Here is a 24274-nt window from a genome sequence, read left to right on the forward strand (position 1 = left end):
AGCTGTGTGCGTACTCCAGTCGAGATACGACTTGTAATTGGCCCTTAGTCACGTTTCACGATCTTAGTATCCTTCTAGCGGCCTTCTGGAAGGAAGCGGTGACCATTGTGCTCGCCCTATGCTCCATGCTTTTTCGCGAACTCGAGTCAAGAGCTTTGACGCAACAGCCTTGCAACTGCATGTACACCGGATACGCTTGCTCTGTTCATGCGCAGTTTCCCATATCGTCATTTCAAGTCTGACTGGAGGGCCCTCATCAAGTCATCTCGGCGCGACCGAGTGTCGATTGATGGCAGAATTAACTGATCACGATCTGCAATCTCCTCCGTAAGCCCGTTCGGTGCACGTGAAGTGAACAAAGCGCCGAGCTCAGCCTCCTTTTGGTTGCATCTTCTTCACGTCCTTCTCCTTGCTGCGCATAGCACATCCAGAGCGCTGAACGCGACCACAAACGAGAACCGGAACTACATCCCCATGCGCCACGTGTAGCGTGTAACAGCAGATCGGACTCGAATAATCCCAAAGGACTGGTTTCACGACATTGAACCTAGTACAGCAGCCCCGAAACTTACACAGATATTTCGTCACTCGAAATAGCTTTGGGACCACCTCGTACCGCTGATACTTCTGCGCCTTCGGAACATGCGAAGACCTGCGAGCCGACGCATAGCGCATAGTTGTAGTGTATGAGATGCAATTGTCGGTTCGAAGATACCGAGATCTCATGAAACGTTGACATGTTCGAGAAGATGCTCAGACTGGTGTTTCACGATCGCGTCCCGCATTGACAGCCGGGCGCCTCCAAACTCAAACGATCGAGGCTAACATCTCTCTCGCCAACAGCCTTGTATTTCACCTAGGATCTGATTTCCTGGGCTCCCTCGTCTTGTTTCAACCTGGTCGTACGACCTGGCAATTATGGATCGGTTGTCGCGCTGGGAGCATCTTGCCAGTCAAAGATGTCACAGTCCAGTCTCTACAAGCAGCAACATCCTTCTGGAATGCCGTTGGTGGGAACTCATCGGGCTTAAGATCAGGGTTTTCCGATTAACAGCACGTCGCATGCGCGTGCCGCTGAGAACGCCCTCATAGATAACAACAACCGATGTGCCACTCTTGACATGCGCAGCGGAGGAATGCCCCGGGTTGGAACACTCGCATTGCGCCGCATGAAGTCTGAACGTTTCGAGATACTCGGACCGCTTGCTCCATTCTGGATGATGAATCGGAAGAGTAGTCGTCAGTGATTGCCTGATTTCGACTGACAACACCATCGCCCGCTCCCAACCACCTGTTTAGCTTGATAACCTTTAACGGCTCAAACCATCTCATCATCGACCCTCACAGTCGGTACAGCCAAACCCCAACATACACTGTAGTGTAGTCCTCATCAGATCTCAACGCTCTTTACCCTATCGGCCCACCTATTGACGCGTCACACTGCGGCTTACTATACATGCGATTGCTACCCAAGATCAGCATCAACCTGCCGTTGTTCTAACTGTCCGCCTTGATCCGAGAGAGATCCAGGCCTCGTAACGACTGCTCAAAAGCAAGTGAGGCGTGAAGCGAAACACAAGTGTGCGGGGAACATAGATGAGCTGGCAGTCATCCCGTTGGCCAATTTTGCTCACAGGATGTTCCTGGTCCACGGGAGGAGCAAGGGAGGCCAACTACCGGGATTGCCAGTGGCCTAAAGCAACTTGTTCTGAAGCAAGCCCAACTTGCGCCTCCAACCAGTCACAGGTTGGGCAAGGGTAGTAAACCGCAAGTCCGGCACCAGAGATGACTAGAATACCTGATTAGAAACTTTCTTCGCCACAGACTACTGCAGTGTTGAGGTGGGGGAGTTACTGCCTTGGGCGTTTCGAAGTCACGGACTGCATTGCGATGCACTGGAGGGGAAGCCTCGTCATTACAGTCGTCGGCCTCATTGCCCCGTTACAGAGTCGTCAGTATGAACAGCTGATGCGTGCAGCCATGACCGGCTCCGCGAACCTTTTGTGGTCTCGCCAGACCTGGTGAAGATCAGACTCGCTGGGTGTCAGCTTAATGTGGGCCGCGGAGGGCTTCCCCATACAATGGTGCTCAGGATCGATGACTGATCGCTGAATCCGAGGCGGAAGGGAGGCCCAGTAAGTGCCCATCCGATCCGCACTGGGAGTTGAGATGCTCTGCACAGCGATGCCTTGATCAGAGAGGTCATGAGTACCAGCAGTGCCAGCTGTTGACGTACAAGGACGTGTCCTGTCCAGAGGACAACCCGATGTTTACTGAGGTCATGGCCACGTCTCCCTAGTCACGACTCTTGTTTTCTGGAGCATTCTCTCCAGCCGGGTACCAGACCAGCTATCCCATCACGGCCCAATGCCTACGATCAGTACGAACTGGAGATCCAGTACGCTTCTAAGAACTAAGGGTAAGACCAGATTATCGTGATCCTACGGCCTCAGTCCTTGCACATCTACGTCCACCATACCTCACTCAAATGATTACTACATAGGATATCCTACCATGGGGGCCACTTCCAACACCTCATGGCCGCCGTATTTACGTCTCACACCCACCTCGTCCCTCGTCCACACTTCCCTCACGCCTACCATCGACTATAGGGCAACTGCTCCGCCGAGCTCAACACCTTGGTTAGACGAACATGAAGTTGATACCTGGGCAAGGACGCAGAGAGCAACGATCGGCTGGCTTGTGCTACGCACAGTACCACGGTCTCTCTTGTGAATGGAGAAGCGAATTGAGGGTGCCGCGCAGTGCGTACACAAATGATGCGGCTGCCTCAAGTATGCGAGGCTGCTACAATACTTTGATACGTAGAGAATCCAGACGGTGGGGTCATACGCTGTATGGCTCTCGCTCCACTTGTCGCTGTATAGGTATTATGATGTTGTAGAGACAGACGTCTCGCATGTGTTGTGCGTTATGCGAGACGTCTGCCTCTATAACATCCCAATGCCCATACATCGACAAGTCTGAGCTTGGTCGTCTTTACGGCACATCTCCCCATCGTCTAGAGTGCACTGGTTGAATATCAATATCTTGAGCACGTGTACGAACAATAGACTAGCTTGTGACAACATTGAAAACTTCTACTGCCATGATGAAGTACTTCCTGCGTGGTTTACATATTTTCCTTCATTTCCTCGTGGGCTACTCCGTATGAAGACGTGTAACGCCACAATTCAGTACATGTGTGTGACACTGGTATCTGGCAACATTATTTGTTTTCATCTCATCTCTGGTCAGAATGATCACCTAAAGTGCTTGTGACGTTGTTCAAGGCCTTGTGGTCGTGGCTTTTTGTTGATGTACTTGCCCTGATATTTCACACATTGTAACCACAATTACACTTGGAAAAATATTCTGCCTCAACACCACACTCTGAACCGAGCGACGTAACTCATAAAATCTCATATTTTCGCGCTCATATATACATATAAACTTTTTTCTGTAAACAAAAAATCACTCCTTCGCCTCCCCCTCCGGCTCCTCAAACTCCACCAACGCAGTCCCCGCCTTACACAAATCACCCTTGCCATGAACAATGCGCTTCACTATCCCATGACTCGGACTCCTGATCACAGTCTCCATCTTCATACTCTCGATAACGACAAGCGCCTGGTCCTTCTTGACCTCCTGACCCTCTTCGACTTCCACTCTGAGGACCTTGCAGGGCATGGGGGCGAGGACACTATTGGCCACGTCCTTGACGCCGAGCGCCTTCTTTGTCCACTCCGGCATGGCGAGTTTGAGGCGGTACTGGCGGCCGAGATGGAAGAGGGTGAGGCGGTCTTCGTCGCGGATGAAGGTTGTTGCTAGGCGGGTGTGGGGGTAGAAGGATGTGAGTGTGTTGCTGGAAGGGGAGAAGGTGGATGTGACGTTGCTGTATGTCTTGTCGCCGACGCTGATGTCGAATTGCTGGGGGCTGGTTTGTCGGATGCTGACTTTTGTTGCTGTGGCTTCGCCCTTGCCGTCGGCGGGGATCTCGATGAGATTGAATTCGCGCTGTTGGTATGAGCTGCTGAAGCCGAATCCTACGGCTGTCACGGGTGGCCCTGTCCATACGTCTCCTCTCGATGATGAGATCTCTTGTAGCGCAAGGCCAAGGGCGGCTTGTGCATAGACTTCTGGTGCTGGAGCCTCGGGTGTGAAGAGCTCGGCGTGGTGTTTTTGGATGTATCCTGTCTCTACATCACCAGCGACGAAGTCTGGGGATACACACATGCGCTTGATGAACTCGATGTTTGTTATAGGACCCGCGACTTCGTACTCTTCTAGGGCGGCCCGAAGCTTCTGGATTGCAGCCTCGCGTGTCGGACCTTGAACGATGAGTTTGGAGATCATGGGGTCGTAGTGAGAGGAGACTTCGTCGCCAGCAATGAAACCAGAGTCGATACGAACGGTGGACGTGGGGGTCGGTGTCTTCAGGTGGAGCAAGAGACCAGAGTCAGGAATGAAGTTCATGTCTGGGTTCTCGGCGTAGATGCGCGCTTCGATGGCATGACCCCTCTCCTTGATCCTCTGTTCAATCTCCTGTTGGGTAAGAGGTAGCTTCCCGCCCTCGGCAACGATAAGTTGCCATCTCACAAGGTCCTCACCAGTCACCATTTCTGTGACGGGGTGTTCGACTTGCAATCTTGTGTTCATCTCCATGAAGAAGAATTCACCCGTCTCGTTGTCAAAGATGAACTCGACTGTTCCTGCTCCTTCGTATCCCACTGCGAGTGCAGCTTGTCTCGCCTTCTCCCAAATGTCCTGCCTGATGGCCTCATCCAGATGCGGTGCTGGTGACTCTTCGAGGATCTTCTGATGCCGGCGTTGTATACTGCAGTCTCTCTCTCCAAGCGCGACGCAGTTGCCATGCTTGTCGGCGAAGACCTGGACTTCGATGTGGCGAGGCGTGGTGATGTACTTCTCCACTAGCATGATTTCGTCACCGAAGGAATTCCGCGCCTCTGATTTCGCCGACGCGAGTTGGTCGAAGAACTCGGCTTCGGTGTTGACGATGCGCATGCCCTTGCCGCCGCCGCCCTTGACGGCTTTGAGGAGTACGGGGTAGCCGATGCTCGCGGCCTGTTCTTTGAGGTACGCTGGGTCTTGTTCGGAACCGTGGTAGCCTGGGATACAGGGAACGCCAGCTTTGGTCATGATGTCTTTCGACTCACTTCTATTTGTTAGTTACGATGGCTTGAGTATATGCTGGTCACCTACCTCTTGCTCCCCATGGACTCGATTGCTTGCCATGGTGGTCCGATGAATGTGAGACCGGCGTCTGTACATTTCCTTGCGAATGTAGGGTTCTCGCTCAGCTATCTTTCTGTTAGCCTTATTCTACCTCATCGTGTACATGAGCTCTTACAAAGCCGTAGCCCGGATGTATGCCCTGGCATCCTTGCTCTTTCGCGATTTGTATTATACGGTCTCCATCAAGATATGCGGAGGGGTCCCCCAGGTTTACGGCGTAGGGCGAGCTCAGCGCATGTTGCGATCGAGCATCTGGGTCGGTAAAGAGGGTCGTGGTCTTGATGCCGTATTCTGAAGCTGTTCTTCCAACTCGTCTGCAACCGTGTTAGTTCTAGATTTGGGGATTTGGTCAAGAAGCTCACAGTGCAATCTCTCCGCGATTCGCTATGAGGACAGAAGTAAGCGGTTTGGCAGCGGGCGCAATGGTAGAGTTGTAGCGGGCGCCATTGGTAGCAAGAAGCTGGCGCGAGAGGTGAGTGGACTTTCTAAAGGCACGCATGGTCACAAATGGGTATATGGAGCAAAAAGATTGATTGAACAGCTACAGAAGCACTTTGTTCGTGGCATGGCGGAAGGAAGTTTGGGGAGCCTCGGTGTTGTTAAGCCGCGTGGAGCCGTTCGCGGGGAAGGCGCGCTTCGTGTTTACTGTAGCAAACAGATGCGGAAGTTGCATCTCGGGCCCCTCGATAGGGAAGGAGCATATGGCGGCATCTGGAGTTGCACGGGCAGTCACACATGCCGAGTTGCCTTCTCTCCGCTGGTCTTGACTCCCTCGAATTGGTGGCTTGGGGTTGCGCTGATGACCACCGTGCACTCAGGGAGGAGAGGAGCGCTCTGCACGCCCGCGTCATACCCTTACTCACCCCGACTGCGCGACCTCGACTCGACCCTACGCCCCAACCACGCAGAAGCGCAATCACGTCGTCACCTCTGCCATCACCTCTGTCATCACCCCGCCTTTCGCGCCACGAACCTGTACGGTCGCGCATCGCATCGCAAACGACGTCCTCGACCGCACTCAGCGCATGTGATCGCATACACGACCACCGGTCCTACCCAACATGAGCGATTACGACGATGACTACGATGATTACGAAGGCGACTTCTTCTACGTCGAAGACGAATACATGGCCGCCGACGACCTTGCAGAGCACGCCGTCGCCTCACCACCACCAGCGACATGCGGCGACGAGGACATGGAAGACGACTGGGACCGCTTCGACTACTTCAACGACCTCGAGTACGCGTCGGACGGCTACGATGATACCAAGTTTCAAGCGCTTGATGTCAAGGGCGCAAAAGCAGGCTTGAAGAGGAAGCGGACAGTGAAGAGCGCACCAGCCAGGAAGAGATTGGCCAAGGATAGCGTGAACACACATTCAGAGGCAACACCGCTGGGACATTCGCCTATAGTTTGGCGCTCACAGGCGAGCCGTGGAACTAAGCCCAAGACCCTCGACGACAACGCGCAACCATATGCTTTGTTCAAGAACTGGAGGGAGAAGCTCGCAGACATACCAGAATGGGCGAAAGGCTCACCACCAAGCTCACCAGGAGCGCTATCTTCGCGGCCAGGCAAAGGAAAGGCAAAGATGGCCTTTGTCACCGAGCCCGCATCGCCCCCATACGACGATGACGAAGACATCGACGACGAAGGTGACGACGGCATGGACCAGGGAGAAGGCGGCATACCACAGGACGCGCTATTGGCAGCATTGCAACGGCAACTCGCTGCTACTGGCGGACCGCTCACCGGCATGGACCCCCAACAGCTGCTCGAGTTTGCCATGCGCATGGCAACAGACAATGACGCGGGTGATGATATCGCAGGCGAGATGGCAGAGGCAATGCTAGGTGGGGAAGAGGACGAAGACGATGCGGAAGCAGAAGAGAAGCTTCTTTCGTGGGTAGCCCAACAGCGCAACGGGAAGAACGGAGAGACCACTGCGGAAGAAGAGGACGACACGATGGAAGGGACAACGCAACAGCCCCCATCACCGCCTTCATCCGACCTCAAACGCAGCGTTCATGTCGCCGAGACCAACACAAGCAAGTCCTCTCTTAAGCGGAAGGCAGAAGACGAGCCTACCGTCGAAGGCTCTACAAAGGTGCTCAAGAAGAAGGCAACACGGTCTTTCGATGCGCCCACAGCAGCAAGTCAGGCCAAAGCCGCTCCGTCGCGACCGACGACGCGGTCAAAGGCTGGGAAGCGCAAGTGAATACGGCCTGCATGATTGATCGCGGACAACAGGAGCATCGGCTTGCGTCATTGGCATATGTTTGACTACGGGTTTTCTCTTCTTTCTTTCTTTCTTGCATACGACACTTGTATACTACTTCCACAATGGACGAGATGATATGAGATATGGGGAAATCGGCCGGCTATCTTCGCAACCCTTTGCGGTATGCAAGGCATGTCACTTGCACGTATGGATAGCATAGCCTAACTTTCTCACGGAATGGCTTGAGACCCCACTGACGAACATCCTATTGACGTTCCGTATGAGTGAGAATTTTGACCTTCGAGTATGAAACTTCGTTGGAGGCGTTCAGAGGTTTTGAACAATATAACCAGATAGGATTTGCTGTTTCTTACAAAACCCATGCTTCATGATACACAGTCATTCGCCTTCCAACGATTAAAACACCTCAACTAGAACAACATGCCCAGCTCATTAGAATCAAACCCCATACCCTCAAATCCAAGCCCCTGAGCATTCCACCCCATATCCAGCGGCAAAAACCCATTCCACAACGCCGCATCATCCGCCGGCGCGTTCCCCCCACCACCACCCACCGCAAACTCATTAACAGCGCCCAAATCCGTCCATCCAAAATCGCCCATCTGCTCCGTAAGCGCCGGACTCTCCCCCGTCCCGTTACTACTCGCCTGCGGACTCGCGCCCACAATAGGATGTTGAGGGAACCCATTCTGGTCAACTGGATTACTGGCAATATGCGTGCCCGGGTGGCGGAAAGAAGAGCGACTCGCTTTATCTTTCTTTGGCACTTTTGCCCAGAGGAGCTTGAGGAGTTGTGAGTAGCGGGAGCCGGGGTGCTGGATGCCAGCGCCGGCTCCTACGGCGCTGCGCTCGAGGCGGGCGACGGTTTCGTTGATCATGGCGCGGATGGCGCGGTCTTCGTCTGCGCTTATGACGCCGGTGCAGCGGGCGCGGTAGAGGAAGACGCCGGCGTAGACGAGGTAGAGGTAGTATCTCAATGGCATGAAACGAAGGGAGCGCTCTGGATCGACAAAGTTGTTCACGGTTGTGAGAATCGCTTTTGCGGCGTCGAGACCCTCATAGATGAAGCGCGCGTCGCCTACTGCGCCGACGTTATTTACGAAGACGCGCTGGGGGACTTGCATGCGGCCGTTTGCCATGGTGGCTGGTGTGCCGACTACGGGGTCGGTGGATGTAGATGAGGAGGGTAGTGCGCGCAGGACAGTGGCTTGGAAGGCGAATGCGTTGGTGTAGAGACGGAGGTAGTCGTATGACATGAGTAGACATGCTTTGAGCGGTGGAGAGCATGTCAATGTGCCCCATACGCTCTTCCACCCGTAGATCGCTGACCGGAAATCGTCGATGAATTTGATGTAGCTGCCGCTCATCTGCGATCGAAAGCTTGAGCTCGGGTTCGAATACAAAGTATCGTGGACATTGCTGAAGAGTTGCGTGAGTTCAAGATTCGCTTGGAAGATGGAAGCATGGTCCTCTTCGTTCGGGCTCTTGGGGATCAACGATGGGTAATCCTCTCTTCGCAGCGTTGTCAAAGGCCCCGGTCCACGCGACCAGAACGCCTTCCCGATTCTGATGCTAATATGACGGTCAGACACATATGCCGCCGTCCAGATGAGGCGCTTGCGATGATGGTCCGGATCCTTGCCCTGATCCACGAAGCGGAACGAGTACCGATCGAGAGCAAGGAAGTACGCGATCCTCAGAGCAAGACCAACATGCATCCAGCTCTCCTTGTCTTCCTCGCCCTTTCCAACCTTGCCAGAACCACGCTGTGTATACGGCGCCCACTCAGCGAGCAGGAGTAGAGCTTCTACTGCTTCGATACCAGCATCGCCTCCCGCTGCCAACGTCGAGACAAGGCTCTTCATGTGCTCGGAACAGGCTTCGTAGATGTGCGGTTCGTCGACGAGGTCTTTGGAAGCGATGAGGAGGATGGCTGTGAGGAGGTGTTTCTCGTTGTTCACCATGTCTGATAGACGCGATGTTTCGAAGGCGTGCGCTGGCGCGAGTGGGTAGTATGGATGGTACTGCTGTTGGAAGCGCACAAGTAGCTGGCATAGAGAATGCACGGTAAGTATTCCGCGGTCTAACAACGGGTATGAGAAGGACAGCGGCGCAGGCATGCTGAGAGATGACCCTCGCGCATGTCCTATGCTGTTGTTCCTACCCGTCCCGTTGATCTCGTCATTCGAGCTCGACTCCCCAGCAACCCTCGCGAGTATGCCCAGCGCATCCGACGGATTCTGCAGATTTGAAAAGGGTAGTTCATCGGTATTCGAGGAGCCAGAGCGCGATGCTTGGAGCTCTTCGCCGAAAGGCTGTACGCCTGGGTCTTGCGACCATGTTGTTCCGAGATTGCCCAGCGTGTGAAAGCTTCCTTCGGGTGCGGTATTCGCCAGCGATGGGAGCGGCTGTTGTGGTAGCGATTCAGATTGCGACTGCGATTCATCGACGCGTTTCTTCTTGCGCTCGCGTCTTCCGCCGCGGTTGCTGCCACCTAGTACGCATTCGAGGTTGTCGCGCTTGCACCTTAGGCATGGTATCGAGTTGTCGGAGTCGCTGCAACGCCACGTTAGAACTACATACGATATGCAAGCGCATTTCGCGTCGCGACACAAGCTGTCCACGCGCAAACTTCAATCCAAGCAAGCTTCAAATCGCCGACGCGCAAACAAACAAGAAACCTCAGCCACTTACAGCAAACACCGACTCTTCCTCTTCCTGCAGTTCAGACACGCAATCTGCGTCCTCTTGATCTTCGAAGCTTCATCCTCATCCGGGTTGGTGGCCGCCTGCGCGCCAGCAGGCTGTTGTGGGGCATTTGCTTCCATGCCTCATCTCGAAGCAATGCGTCGTGTCGGTGTTTGAAGCTGTCGGGAATTGTGGGCACCTTAACAAAACGCGGGGACGGCAACGTTGGCATCGGTTATTGCTGGTATCGGGCCGAAGTCGTGAGCGGACATGGGCTTTTCAGTTCTCAAGGTCATCCCATGGTTTGCGGATCGTGGCAAGGGTTGGATATGGTTTGCTGATCTTCAAGATCCAGCTGCACTGGAAACGTAGTGACTATCATGGTAATGATGGCGTTTGGTGTTCTTGTCCGCCCGGGTAAAGGTAGGTTCGTGATCGCGCACCGCCGGCCCCTGACCCAACCACGTCTGCTCAGTGACATGTATTTCCCCACTTTGACCGTAGAACGCTTAGCTTTTCGGCCCAAATATCGAAATCCACTTCTTCATCGTCGTTGGCGCGTCTTGTAAAAATCGTACCACGCAAAAGTACATTGTTCGACTTGGTACATTATTTGGTCTTTTTGGCCAAAGTTCATCAAGCAAGGCTCGTTGGTGTAGTTGGTTATCACGTCAGTCTAACAAAGGCCCTCAAAAGCCCGTTAGTACACTGAAGGTCCGGAGTTCAAACCTCCGATGAGTCAAAGCCCAAGGGTTTCAGTGTATTAGTTCTGCGTTAGCGCAGGGCTATTCTTTTTGCCAGTCTAAGCTTCTGCAGTTGGCGAATCAGCAGATTCTTTGCCCATCTTTGACTGATAGCAGGATCATCGTTATCCAGAGTATACTGCAGGATACAAGTTGATACTGCCTAGAACTATGTCCTGTGTTCTCTTTTTTTGCACTATTATTTGCGGACGTTGGAGACTTGCCATACGTGAAAGAACAGTTACACTTTCGCAGTGAATCTGACGTCTGAGTTTCAGGTAGGTTGGCGTTCCCTTATTTTCGTTTCGTAGATCAGCGTTCTCTCCTCTTCATTTCGTACAACATCCGGTGGTACACCATCCGAAGACACATCATCCGAAAGGCACAACATCGGAAGGCCGCATGCAAGGCACCGACCTAGGTCAGATTGGCAAGCTCCAGTTATATAGCCGCTACTGTTCTGGTTATCGCATTTTCACATGCGCGTACGTTGTGGTCTATCATCCAACAACGGTCGCTGCCGCGTCTACCTATAGGTCCTCGTGCCATATCAAACGCCACAGCAACCTTCTACTGCAACAACACGACTCAGCCCTTGTCATCTCTCACAAAGACACGTATCAGTACATGCAATTCTTTTCTCGATCTTTACCACGCTAGACCGTCGTCGGCCCTATAGCGGCGTAGATGACGCTCTAAGGATAAATGTTGGAACCTTCCACGATTGGGACCCATAGCTTTCGAAATCAACCGGTAGTAACCGACGGTAACTAGCTGGATAGCTAATAGGCGATACGGACGTAAGATTTGGTAAGGCAATCTAGTGGCGATTATTCAGCTTTCTGTCGGATGGCTACTACAGTAGAACAGTTGTGATATAAAGAGGGAGGTTGCTGCTCGTATCTCATCACCACAACAACAACAATCTTTAAGCTGTCACTTCTATACTGGAGTCGTCGTCTCGATTTCCTTTTTCATCATCACTTAAAAAGCACATCTACTTCGACACACCGTCCAACCATCCCACACCAACGTAACAACTCCCTGACTCTCTCTTCAAAACCACCACGCCTAACAATTCACCCTACGGACAATGTCCTCCGCCCTCCTCCCCCACCTGACCCGCTTTACGGAGTTCATAAACAGCGGCGACGTCGCCATCGGAAAAGAAGTCATCTCACCTAACGCAACCTTCCACGTCCCCTTCGGCGGCCCTCCTCTCCAAGGTCTTGACGGCTACCTCCAAATCCTGGGCATGATGCGCAGCGCCTTCCCCGACATCCAATGGACGATCAAAGAAACCATTGCCGAGGGCGACAAAATCGTATGTCGCTTCGAAACACGCGGTACACACAATGGACCCTTTATGGGCGTTGCTCCTACCGGAAAGAGCATTTGCATGACAGCGCTCAACATTTACCGGTTTGAGAATGGCCAGATTGTGGAGGAGTTGGGACAGCCTGATATTTTTGGGCTAATGGTGCAGATTGGTGCTATTCCTGTGCCAGGACCTTGATGGTTGTGAAACAGAGTAATGAGAAAAGATGTCAGGTACACCGAATATGCTGTTGTGAAGATGAGAGTGATTTGATATGTACTCTTCGTAGCGACGCATACGTCGCCTTCGGTAATGAGATTAGTAGTCTGATATGTAAAAGCGACGATACTACATCGCGCTTGCCCTCTTCCTCTCCACGCTCTTCTATGCACCGCTCATTATGTTTAGAGCCCCACTAACCCCCTAAGTTATATACTCAAGTTGATCCAACGATAACGAGCTTTTCCCAATCCTGATACGCCAATGCTAACAAGCAGTTTGATAAACAAAAGAAACAACAAGTGATGGACAAAAATAACATGCAAGAACTAATATGTACGAAGACGGTACGTCGTGAAAATCTTCATGGCTCATAACTTCATCATTGCTTACGCAACGTAAGCGGGCGGTGCTTCGATCTCATCGTCGCTCTGCCAAAAGCCTCCTGTGGGTGCTGTCTTCGTCCGTGTGTGTGATGGTCGCCGAGACGATCGGTCCTTTTCTTCTTGGACCTTGCGAGCAATCTCCTGCGCCATCTTCGTCATCCATGCTTGTTCGAGGATGCCGCCGGAGCTGGCCATGACGTCAGCGTTCGGTGGGGAAGAAGTACGCGGCGGCGAGCACAGGGCTGAGAGCGATGAGACTTTGTCAAAAGACAGGGAGCGGAGGAGCGGCGAGGTGGATTGCTGTGCTTGGCGTAGCTTGTTGCGCGACAGCGGCGGACGTCTGGAAGAGGTGTGGGATATGAATGGGTCTTCGAGGTGAGCGGCTGGTGGGGTCTTTTGCTTCGATTTGCCAGGCTTCGATGACTCTGAGAGGACTGGCGCAGGGGCGAGAAGAGGGCCAAAAGCAGGAGGTTCTTCGGGTATCCGTTTTGGCGTACCGATGTCCAGACTGCCACGTCTACTCTCAAAGCGCATGCCAGGTTGTGCGGGGCTCGTTGGTGGGGTAGCGAGTTCCTCCTCTGCCTCTCTTTCCTCTGGTATGACGCTCGATGTCTCGGAGGCGTATGCGCTGGGCAAAGGGGTGTTGGCGCCTGTAGAGACGCCCGAGTCGACGCCGTCCTTTTTACGTAGATCAACAACACGCTTCTTCCGTTTCCGCATGCCGCCAGTGCGAGAGCGACTTGAGCCAAGACTGAGCCCCGCCGATGTCGAGTACGCCGATGCCATGGTGGGTCGCGAGCTCAGCGTCTCGTTGCCTGTGCTGCCAGACGCGACTGACGAAGCGCCAGACTTGAGACTGCCAAACGTCGACTGTATCCTTGACAAACTGCCTTGTGTGAGTGCCGGTGTCGCAGCACCAGACTCGGGCCTATCTGGGTGACCTGCCCACGCTCGAAAGACGGCATCGCGAATGCCAGGTGTGAAGAGGGAAAGGGTTCGTTGCGATTCGGAGAGGGCGGCTAGGCGAAGGATGTTCTTCTGGGAGAAGGAGGCGTGGATCTCGCCAGAGTCGAGCGACAAGGCCGAGATTTGGGCTTCGTCTAATGGATTGCCGAACGCATCGACAGCGTCTTGTGGCGGCGATGCGAGGGGATCGATGGCTGCGGTGGTATCGTTGGCGCTCTCTAGTCGCTCTTCTGTTTCGATTTCCTGGTACTCGGGCGACAGCATGCGTAGTGACAACCTGTGAATGATAGCTGGCAAATCTTCCATGAACAAGACACGCAATTGGCCCTCAATCTCCTTTTGCAGGTAGTCGCGCACAAAGGGGATTGAGTCAAACGTCGACGAGACCTTGAGCGAATCCAGAGGGTCGTTCCTGAAGACCAGCGTCAAGCCCTTTTGTTTGGAGAAGACCAAGATAACGAAACCGGACAGTCGGATATTAGACAGTGTGATTTGCAACGGTATAGTCAAGCCCGATGACGCTGCCAGCGGCTGCGGTGACGCAAAGTCTGGCTTGTTGGACAGATACGTCTTGAGCGGATTTGCCTGGACCTTTGTTTTGAGCGTCAGAAACGCGTCGCCCGCATACGACATCTTGAAGATGCCCCTGAACCGGTCCTCAGCCAGGTCTCCAATCTCCAGTATTTCGAGCTCGGGCGGGGTGGTGCCGAGATTGAGCTCGGTGACGATGATGTCGTCGACGATAATCGGCGGCTTGGGCGACTTGTTGAGAGCCGTCGTCAGCATGTCGCGCGCCCTCGACGTGTCGGCTATCAGCGGCGACCAGTTGAAGTTGAAGGCCATGGTGGGTGGTTGATGCGTGGAGCGTCGACGTGGTTACCGCGCGGGTGTTGGGGATTGGCAGATGATGCTGCTGTCGCGTGCATTCGCCATGCGATCACACGAGGCCAATTCTGGGGGGTGGGCGTATTTCGGACGGGACGGGCGGGGTGACGGGCGGGCAGTGAATATTGCGGGCGGTGTGGGCAGGTATAGATGGGCGTGTCGTGGTGGAGAGACCGTGGGAGCACATGCGGCACTCGAGGGGATTTTCCGGGTGAAAGGTACCGACGTCAAGGATGATGCCGCCAACTTTTTACACAACCGCTCGTCGGCCGTGCGCAGACAAGCACCCGCTCCTCGCATCCGGTTTAGTCTACCTGAACATCGCGACTGGCGGTGAAGAGCCTGGAGCCGTTGTATGCACGTCTACGTTACAGACTAGCATCCCGCTGCGAGTGATTCGCTGCCACCACTGCCACCTTGATCGACAAGTTTCAAAAAGCCCTACGTCTAGCCACATGTCAACACAATATGCTTCCATCGCTGCCGTTTGGCTTGTCAGGTACTAATTTCCCCATCTTCGCTATAGCCCAGCTACCCCAGCAGCTCCACGCCGTCGAGTAGGAAATTGCCCAATAATAGCAGCGGCCGATTGTCTGAATCACCATCCGAGCTTTGGCAGGCAGATCTGCCGTGCGCGGGTACATCATCTGTAGTCGTGAAATTTGTTTTCATGCATCCGTCGTTATCGCAGGTGGTTGGTACACGTGGATGACCTGGCGACCTTGGAACTGAGACAACACACACATTTCTTCAGTCACGCGCATCCTGATACTCGGCCCATTACAACGCTGCGCCTTGATCCTCCTTGAGCAGCTTCTCCACAGCGTCCACCTTGTCCTTGAATCCTTGCTTCTTGTCGGTCCTGCTCCCCACACGAATATCGCTCTGAATCCTCACAATCCCATTCTGATGCAGCATCGCATGGCATTGCCCTATGACCCGCATAACGTCGTCCCACGAGCCCTCTAACCATAATTAGCATGCACATTCAAGAATGTTCCATATACCCCTCCACCTTCCAAGCCACCAGGCCCGCATACCGGCCGAGAAGAGGGTTGGCTCGCACGCGAGAGCGTACAGAATTCAGAAGGTGGGGTGTGTGCAGGCACATACCAACTGTTGTCCCCGCGGAATGCATCGAATAATCCAAGCCGCTTTTCTTGAGGAGCCGCTGCACTTCCGCGACTTCCTTGGATACCGATGCTGTGGGGGTGCCCAGGGGGATCAGACAAAAGTCTGCAATGCACGCTGGCGGGGTCGCAAGACTGGTGAGGTCGTCCGAGGCTGACATGATGTAGTTCTGTTATTGCAGCTGTGGGGTATATGCAAAAGGAAAGTCTTGAAACAAACGGTCGTTGAATGAGTCCGGGTATTGTAGGGTGACGTCCGAATTCGGTGTTCGTCGGAACTTCAGCACCGAGCTCGCTACACTGCCTGCGCAACAACATGCCGATGCAAGCAGAAGAACTACTACGACCAATTAGCTGATGTGCGGGTTGTGAAGGATGTGAGATTTTAGATTTTACAAATGCACAAGGGGGTAATTACACATATCAGCTGCCACCTATGTGTCCATGGCTCTTATCTAGGTAAACTTCGCGATACATTCAGCTCCCATCAAGATATACATACCTATGATGCTTCATGAACTCCAGGAATCTGTCTCGTTCTTTGATCCATAGAAGAATTCCAGTCCTATATCGACCAAGCAAACAACCCACCACCACGCGACCCCAACAACTTCACGCCAGCACACTCATCCGTCACACTACCAAGCAAACGATATGTCGCATCCCGTTTCCCAAGCAAGCATCTAACAACCTAGGTACTCTGTCACTCCTACTCTCCCGCAATCCTCCACCATGCCACCGCACTTCACCCCCATCATACCCCCTCACATAGCCCCTCGACTATCTAGGCCCATCACAATACCGACAAGCCATCTCGGCGACAATGTCGGCATCCACCAAGACCGGTGGCGACCCTCCGATAATCATATCGATGGGTCCCGCAACTACTATCGTGACTACCATAAACGCAACACCCACTACCCCAACTGATTTGGAGACTTTCCCCATAGTCACGAGACCGGATCCTGTCACTATAGTACCCTCATCGATTCACGCGGGAACGACAACATCGACTACTAAGACTAGAGATGACATGTCAACTTCTGTGATGCCCACTACATCTACTGTTACAACGCCCCCTCTAGACCCATCGTCCAGTCTACAAACAACTCTCTTCTCATCTTCGTCTGATGCAACTCTCTCTTCATCCACCGCACTACCCTCAATTACATCGGAGCCTGACCGCGGTCTTAGTGTGCCAGCATCAATCGGTCTGGGTGTTTCTACGGGCGTTATTGCGATTTGTGTAATAGCCAGTGTGTTGTATGCGATATACGGCCGGCAGCTGAGAGATATGTGGAGGAACACTGGACGTGGTATCGGGGGGACGGATGGGAGGAGGTGGTGGAAGAGAGGGAGACGGGATAGTTTTTGATTTTGATTGGGTGTATTTGGATAGGTGTTCATACCTCCACCAAAGACATGAAGAACTCGATTTCCTTCCAAGCTCAGCCTTGACTTGACCCATTTGTGAAGCCGACTCAATCATTCCCTAGCTACCACCTGATCCATCGAGCGCGCCCACTCTAGACCTCAATATCCGGTAGCTGCCCCGGCAAACCCGCCGGACTATCCTCCAAAATCCTCTCCTGACAAAATACCTGGTCATTGGCAGTCAAGACCCACATGAAGCTCTCCCACAAAGTGAAGACCACCTTCGAAATCTTCTCGTACTCGGGGATGAAAGAACCCAAAGGTATGCCCGAAAACTCCGCGAGGGCAAGCACCATAGTCTGAGCAAATGCCTCTTCAAGAGAAATCTGAGACGTAGGGTTCATCACCGCGGTCGCGTTGTTTTCGACGAGGTCAGACCACGTCTGATCGGACCACATGAGAGTACCGGAACCTATGTGGAGTGGGACGTGGTTAGCAGCGATAAGAAAAAGCTACAATAAAGAGCGAGATACTTACTCCAAATTCCAAAACCTCCGCCTACGTACTGGCCCATTGACCTTGCGGACTCGGCGATGATATTGTGTAGGCTGGCTTGCCCTTTCCAGACAATGGTGTCGTAGTCGTTGTAAATATCTCGGCCGCCCTTGTCGTCGGCTGGCAGCGCGATGAAGTGGCGGTTGAAGCGTCGCAAATTGACGGGAATCAGGCCGATGTAGAAGTTCATGAGGTCGGGTTGGTACCAAGCGTCCTTGTGGCGGCACATGACCCATGGTTTCTCATAGCACTACCGACTCATTAGTACACCGTCATTTAACCACAGTAGACATCAGTTCAGACTCACATCTTCGTACTCAACCTCGAACATCTCAATGTCTTCGACTTTGTAGCCTTCTTTAGTGAAGATCTTCTTGCACGCGTAGTTGATCTTGCTGTCGTTCCACATTGTGACCACGTTTACTGTCTGGTGCTTGAGCTGTTTGACCAGGTACTCGCTTATGTCCAAAACTGGAGGGTTGAGAGTGGGCTTGTCGACGGGTATGGGCTTGTCTTTGTGGCTGAGAAAGACTGGCATCGGGTCGTTGGGGTCTCTTGCGGGGGCTGTACCGACAGCGACGCTGGTGAGTGCGGCAAGGCATAGAAAGATGGCTCTGGGGACCATCATATTGAGCAGATGGATCGTTTTTTGCTTGATTGTAAGCCTTATGTGATGAGGTCGAGACGGAAAGTGTGGTGTAGGAAGGTTTGTTACTGAGAAAGACGGGCATGATATAGATCTCACCTGTGCTCAAGACGGCGCTAGTGGTATCTGCAATGCGATGCTGACCGCTGAGGTGTGAGACTGAGATGGCGGTCGAGGTGAGAGAGATTACATCTTCTAGTGATAATCGAACAGCAATTACAGGACCATGCGCATCCCGATGGGCTCAAGAACGTAACAATCCATTTCGAAGAAACCCTACACTCCCGCAGAGAGCACAAAGAACCTACAGCACTAAGCACTCGCAGCAACTATCCCACCGCGTGTGATGTGAGGTCTTGCAGCGATCTTGTCCTCCAAGTCTAGCAACGAGAACCGAGGCCTGCGATAAGTGTAGCCCACGAAGGCACCTTTCTTCCTGATCTCCAGAACAGTTTGGCTGACATCTGGATCCCGAAGAAGCTTGTCACGGGGTCGTTTCTTTTCCCGTTTGCGTCTCTTCATGTCCCGCAATGACTTAGCGAACCCTTCTTGAGCGGGCGTAGCTGCACCATCATGCTGGGCAGCCGGCTGGGCCGGGGACGTAGCATCATCCTCACCATCTTGAAATTCTACCGCAGGGTCTGCCAGCCCTCCGAGAGCTTCGTAGCTTGAAGAGTCGAGATGATCAGACGCGCTCATTATCTCGGCCTCGTCGTCGAAGTATTTGGTAATCGGCTGACCGCCGTGAGCGCGTGGTACGAATGGTGGACGAGTCAGATGCAGTTGTGACCACTGAATGTTGCGGAAGAACGGGTGGGACTTAATGTCTTCGGCATCGTTGGGGTAAACAATATGACCGGTGGTGTTGACGTTACGATTGCGGCGCGCACCAGCAGCTTTGTCGCGGAGGACCCAGTCGTTCTCACGGTATCGCTTAGCTGAGAGACGATCTTGTCTGTCCTCGAGCAGTCGCATCATGAGGTCGATTGCGTTGCGTGAAACTGGCATGAGTGGGACGCGGTCGATGTTGGGACGGGCATAACGTTGGTCAGATGGGAATCGCAGCCACCTCCTATGATCCTGCGCGAGTTAGCACTAGAACGCAGCGTATCATAGCTAAACCTACGAGTATGCGCATCTTCGTAGCTTGGCGGTTATCGCAGAAGAAGGGCGTGCAGCCGTAAAGGCACTACGAAATCGTCAGTGTAAACAAGCATAACATCTCATGCCCACATACCTCGTATAATATGATACCAATGCTCCACCAGTCACAGCGACCGTCGTAGCTTTCGCCTCGTATGACCTCTGGTGCCATATATTGGCTCGTACCAACGACACTCTTGGCGAATTCACGCCTCTGCTCTCGATTTAACCAGTCGATGATAGGTCCATGCGTTGAGGCTTGTCTGGTATGGTAACGACCGCGGGCCGCTGCGCTTCCATTGACGAGATTCATGGTCTTGTGAGCGTCTGATCGATCCTTGTCTTCTTCAACGTCTTGTGCGTCGCCTTTGACATGTAGATCCAAGTCGCGGAGTAGACCATATCGTTGCTCATTGTAGTAAGTCTGGTTGTGAGCCCAATGTCCATCAAAGGCGAGGCCAAAGTCGGAGATCTTGAGATGGCCAGACGAAGTGATCAAGAAGTTGTCGGGCTTGACATCGCGATGGATCCAGTTCATCTTGTGTGCCTCCTCGATGCACAGTATCATCTCTGCGAGATACCACTTCGCGACGTTCTCATCAAGGATATCTTCACGAAGAAGGAGGCCCAGAAAGTCGCCGCCCATCATGTATTCCATGACGAGATAGAGGTTGTTGTTGTCCTGGAAAGCAGAAATTAGGGGAACTACCCATCGCGAATTCTCTGACGCGACTAGAAAGTCTCGCTCTGCTCGCAAATGTCCCTCTTGGCTATTGCGAAGCATATCCGACTTTCTGATGACCTTCATGGCGAAGACTTGCTTTTGTCTGCGGATGGTCGGGGAAGGTCTATCAGTTTTTGGCGTCAATGAGCCGTCGAGATATCCCATACTGCAGCTGCTTCCGCGTAGACTGCCGCAATTGTCACTCTTCTCGCGAACGAGACGCACAACACCGAAGCTACCTTTCCCGAGGACTCTTACGATGTCGTAATTGGAGATGTGTACGCCTTTCATCGTCTGACGCGCTAGTGTATTCGACTTCATGACACGGGTTTGACGCAGATGATGTGTCTCTGCAAGATACTATTCTCGCCTTTTGGAGTGACGTTGCTCGTTCGGTATGGCCATGGTGAATACCTTCCGCTCCATTTGGCGGCGACGCATAGATCGTGGTGTAACCTTGGTACCGAGAAGCTGATTGAAGTGTGACTCGAAGAAGATCTTCGCCGCTGCTGCATTCTCGATGGTCGCAACGGAAGGCTCACACAGTCGCGGAGCGTCTTGACGTGGAAAGACAAGGAACCTTGGAGGCAAACGTTCTGGGGTCGCCTCACAATAGAGCGCAGGTTGATTGTCGGTTACATGACGACCGTTCTGACTTCGATAGGTGGTTTCAGCAGACAGCGGCGCACCTGAAGAGACCAACGATGTCGGTGCAGTGGACTGGCTCAGCGGTGCGACGCTGCTGGAGGGGCTCAGGACACTTGATGGAAGCGAAGGGACCTCTGACATGGCGCTTTTGGGCGAGGTGGTAGTTCGCTGGTCATCGCTTGGATGCTTGAAATGGTCTGTTCGAACCATTGGCCGAGAGCTCAGCTTGGGTCGACGCACCACCGTATCGTTGTTCATTAGGGCGTTGGAGATCTTGGCGGTGAGTTGCTGGGAGAGACTTGGTGTCGACCAGCTTGTTGTCATGGGTGTAGGAGGCGGAGTGCGGGTTCTTGGTATAGGTTCTGATTCGCCATCGAAGACGGCAGCGTTTGTGAGTTGGAGTAACGATGAAGAGTCCGGATCTAGGGAGAGAGCTGGTAGAGTCATAGGTACATCGGGAACGACAGGGCATTGTAGAGGAGAGTTGGAGTAGGAATTGATGTTATCGACACGTGGTACGTCTGCTAGTTTGTTGACCGTTGACCCAGTGCTACCAAAGGTAGCCTCGCCGGAGCTGGGAGCGGAACCTGTTGGTACTATCAGTAGAAGCCAAGAGGTACCAGGCAGAAATGGGTAGCAACTCTTGCCATTGCGGAAGATTGAGAAGATTCTGATGCTTCCACGACGAAGTGTAGTAAAGGTACGGCTAGCAGGGGTGCTGTTGCGCCCCTGTAGGTTCTTCGTGGAGCCGCTGGAGTACCCTTCTGCTGATCGCTCGATGACGCGAACCTTGCCTTTATCACGAGATAGTTGTATCGCGTTATGGGCTTCCTTTCTCTTCCGCGCTGGGACGAGCGACAACATGTCAGTAGCTCTGGTGTCGGGTGATGATCGAAGTTAAAATCGAACTGAGTAATAATGTTCGATGAACGCCGCGGTCATCGAAGAATATCGATGCAGGACGGTTGGTGACAAGCAGAGCCAGAAAGACCTGTCAGGTGGATACTGTTTACACCAGCGATATTGGAAAGCATGACTTGAGTGACGAGGCAAGAGGCCCCATCGCAGGAAGGTGGCCAGGGTCTCTCAGTGCTCGAGGAAGGCGCTCATGGCACCACACCTGGCAGCATCAACAGCGGTCGTACCTCACGCAGCCGCTATCCCGGACGCCAGAATCAACGAACCCGTGCACCCTGCGTCCAACACGATCGACAATCTCATGGCGCTTGGCTAAAGCGATGCTTGTTCACTGCTAACCCCAGTGCGCAAAGATGTTCGTTCGACTCAAGCAAGGGGAGTACGAATGCGGTACCTCGCGCCGTATAGACAGGCACTAGCAGCGAACCGCAGGAAAGATGGCACTGCGCGGATGGTGTGCTGGTGCGCTCGGCACGACGCGGGCCCAGAAGGAATGCCTTTTCAAGCAATTGGTTATTGCGAATGGAGGCTTCGTTCGTCCCGGCGCAGTGGACACTTCCAAGCGACCAGGGGCGGCGAAACAAGCTCCCAATCAGCATCCTCGACACTCGGCCTTCCCCAGCTGTCGCACTGCAGCCCTCATGCAGCGATATGAGGATAGAAACATGCGCATGTTGACGGCTGGGGATTATATTGCGGCGAGGGCGTTGATCGCCGTCCGTTGGGGGCCAGTGGCGGCTAGCTGACTGTGCGCGCGGTTGTCTGCGTCTTTCAGCATTCTTCTCCCACGAACACAGACGTCGCCTACGCGGTGTAGCTGCGGCGTTTCAAGATTCTGCATCACGCCTTGGTCACACTATCACGGCCGAGTCGCGCGGATGAGGGCATTTTTCAGATCCGGAAACCTTCCTCGCTGTCTGCTGGTGGGCATGTGGACTCTGGAGTAGTTGGGCGCTTAGAGGTGCCTGGCCGGACTGCCGAGACTCTGCAAAGTCATCACACGCCTCTGCAAATCAGAGGCGCCATGCGCATGGCCACCTCGGACGCTATTCGCTCCGCCGACAGAGGCTTTCCCTCCCGCCCGACAAGACCTGCATACGCGAAGCTCAGTGGTCGCTGGCCCCTGTAGATTCAATATGCTAGCGACGTGCCTATTCGCTGCCTACTCAATGCTTCGAGGGCTGACATGCAAAGGCTGGCCATGCTGGCGGGCCCATTTTGCTCTGTTCATTCGCCTGAAGCGTCTCTTTGGCGAGCAATGCCATGGTTGCACGAGGCCCTCGAGGCCAAGTCCCGTAATCCATAAGTGCTGATGCCCCCCGCCACCGCACGCTGCCCGTTCTGCGTCGACTACCATCAAATCGTGTACCCCAAAGCTGACGGGTCACTGAATCGTTAAAGACAAGGACTTCCGCTACGCAACAGTCTTTGCTTTCCACATCGCACCGCCAAAATGTTTCGTTTTACCGAGCTCGTTTTTATCGCCGCTACCTGGTCACTCGCTACTGCACATACCGTTATCGTCTACCCAGGATGGAGAGGAAACAACATCCACACCAACGGAACCAAGTCTGACACAGACCCATCGATTCCAGATGGCTCGATCGGTATCAACTATCACGAAGACACCGGCACATATGGATTTCCATACGGCATGCAATGGATGTACCCATGTACGTTTTCCCGATTGGGTATTCCGCGCAGGAGGAGATAATTAACATGAACTTCTAGGTGGTGGCATGCCAATGTCGCAAAATCGCACAAAGTGGCCGGTGAACGGCGGCGCCGTCGCAATCCAACCCGGATGGTTCCCAGGCCACTCGCTCGCCATGTTCTACGTCAACATGGGTTACGGCAACGAACCGCTAAACTACTCGCACACGATGGTGCCAGTCTTCCAGATTACAGGGCCTACAAACCAAGAATACCCCGGTTCCTTCTGTCTACCGCAAGTCCCATTACCTGCCAACTACACACCCCAGGTTGGAGACAACGCGACTATCCAGATTATTGAGCTTGCGCAACACGGCGCTGCTCTTTACAACGTGAGTGCAAACGCCTGAACATGACAGCCGCATAGTTGCTAATAGATTTCAATAGTGTGCCGACATCACTTTCGCCGAACCAGAGGATGTTCCCGAAGTCAACAGCTCAAACTGCGTTAACACAACAAACGTCGACGACCACATTGGCTTCCAAATCGTATACTCGACAACATCATCGCCAGCGCCACACAACATGGTCGTCAATACCTATGCATCAATCATAGTACCGGCAATGCTTGCAGCGGCGTCGTGGATTACATGGGTTGTCTAGTGTACGAACCTGACTTTTATCCGCGAATATAGTCTTTTTATGGGCAAGGAGTTTTGGCGCGAAAGATATCCGGTCTCTTTTGAAGCGACGATCTCGATTTGGAGCGTACACGGTGG

At 53.4% G+C, this 24274-nt stretch overlaps 9 protein-coding genes and 1 non-coding gene across 10 annotated transcripts; 4 read left to right on the forward strand and 6 right to left on the reverse strand.

Annotated features, from left to right (window-relative positions):
- Positions 1 to 3474: 3474 nt before the first annotated feature.
- Positions 3475 to 5755, reverse strand: J4E86_000239 (uncharacterized protein; the record flags this gene model as incomplete). Its single annotated transcript, XM_051440815.1, has 4 exons — positions 3475 to 5176; positions 5224 to 5321; positions 5372 to 5570; positions 5619 to 5755. The coding sequence occupies 4 exons, from the start codon at positions 5753 to 5755 to the stop codon at positions 3475 to 3477; spliced, it is 2136 nt and encodes a 711-aa protein (XP_051306986.1).
- A 562-nt stretch (positions 5756 to 6317) lies between these two features.
- On the forward strand, positions 6318 to 7475 carry J4E86_000240 (uncharacterized protein; the record flags this gene model as incomplete). Its single annotated transcript, XM_051440816.1, has 1 exon — positions 6318 to 7475. The coding sequence occupies one exon, from the start codon at positions 6318 to 6320 to the stop codon at positions 7473 to 7475; it is 1158 nt and encodes a 385-aa protein (XP_051306987.1).
- Positions 7476 to 10831: 3356 nt separating this feature from the next.
- Positions 10832 to 10929, forward strand: J4E86_000241. Its single transcript has one exon. It is a non-coding gene; the product is annotated as a tRNA-Val (tRNA).
- A 1094-nt stretch (positions 10930 to 12023) lies between these two features.
- J4E86_000242 (uncharacterized protein) lies at positions 12024 to 12446 on the forward strand (the record flags this gene model as incomplete). Its single annotated transcript, XM_051440817.1, has 1 exon — positions 12024 to 12446. One exon carries the CDS (start codon positions 12024 to 12026, stop codon positions 12444 to 12446), a length of 423 nt encoding a protein of 140 aa, XP_051306988.1.
- Positions 12447 to 12856: 410 nt separating this feature from the next.
- On the reverse strand, positions 12857 to 14662 carry MDM34 (ERMES complex subunit; the record flags this gene model as incomplete). The annotated part of the gene is made up of 1 exon (XM_051440818.1): positions 12857 to 14662. One exon carries the CDS (start codon positions 14660 to 14662, stop codon positions 12857 to 12859), a length of 1806 nt encoding a protein of 601 aa, XP_051306989.1.
- Positions 14663 to 15484: 822 nt separating this feature from the next.
- On the reverse strand, positions 15485 to 15995 carry J4E86_000244 (uncharacterized protein; the record flags this gene model as incomplete). Its single annotated transcript, XM_051440819.1, has 2 exons — positions 15485 to 15669; positions 15818 to 15995. The coding sequence occupies 2 exons, from the start codon at positions 15993 to 15995 to the stop codon at positions 15485 to 15487; spliced, it is 363 nt and encodes a 120-aa protein (XP_051306990.1).
- A 1365-nt stretch (positions 15996 to 17360) lies between these two features.
- J4E86_000245 (uncharacterized protein) lies at positions 17361 to 18391 on the reverse strand (the record flags this gene model as incomplete). Its single annotated transcript, XM_051440820.1, has 3 exons — positions 17361 to 17680; positions 17746 to 18013; positions 18071 to 18391. The coding sequence occupies 3 exons, from the start codon at positions 18389 to 18391 to the stop codon at positions 17361 to 17363; spliced, it is 909 nt and encodes a 302-aa protein (XP_051306991.1).
- A 330-nt stretch (positions 18392 to 18721) lies between these two features.
- Positions 18722 to 20597, reverse strand: J4E86_000246 (uncharacterized protein; the record flags this gene model as incomplete). The annotated part of the gene is made up of 3 exons (XM_051440821.1): positions 18722 to 19489; positions 19536 to 19598; positions 19647 to 20597. 3 exons carry the CDS (start codon positions 20595 to 20597, stop codon positions 18722 to 18724), a joined length of 1782 nt encoding a protein of 593 aa, XP_051306992.1.
- A 39-nt stretch (positions 20598 to 20636) lies between these two features.
- Positions 20637 to 21788, reverse strand: J4E86_000247 (uncharacterized protein; the record flags this gene model as incomplete). Its single annotated transcript, XM_051440822.1, has 2 exons — positions 20637 to 21511; positions 21566 to 21788. 2 exons carry the CDS (start codon positions 21786 to 21788, stop codon positions 20637 to 20639), a joined length of 1098 nt encoding a protein of 365 aa, XP_051306993.1.
- A 1507-nt stretch (positions 21789 to 23295) lies between these two features.
- Positions 23296 to 24158, forward strand: J4E86_000248 (uncharacterized protein; the record flags this gene model as incomplete). Its single annotated transcript, XM_051440823.1, has 3 exons — positions 23296 to 23515; positions 23574 to 23887; positions 23943 to 24158. The coding sequence occupies 3 exons, from the start codon at positions 23296 to 23298 to the stop codon at positions 24156 to 24158; spliced, it is 750 nt and encodes a 249-aa protein (XP_051306994.1).
- Between the last annotated feature and the right edge of the window lie 116 nt (positions 24159 to 24274).

This window comes from Alternaria arbusti (assembly GCF_024043155.1).
Source record: "Alternaria arbusti strain BMP 1465 chromosome Unknown scaffold_1, whole genome shotgun sequence".
NCBI classification, from domain to species: Eukaryota; Fungi; Ascomycota; class Dothideomycetes; order Pleosporales; family Pleosporaceae; genus Alternaria; species Alternaria arbusti.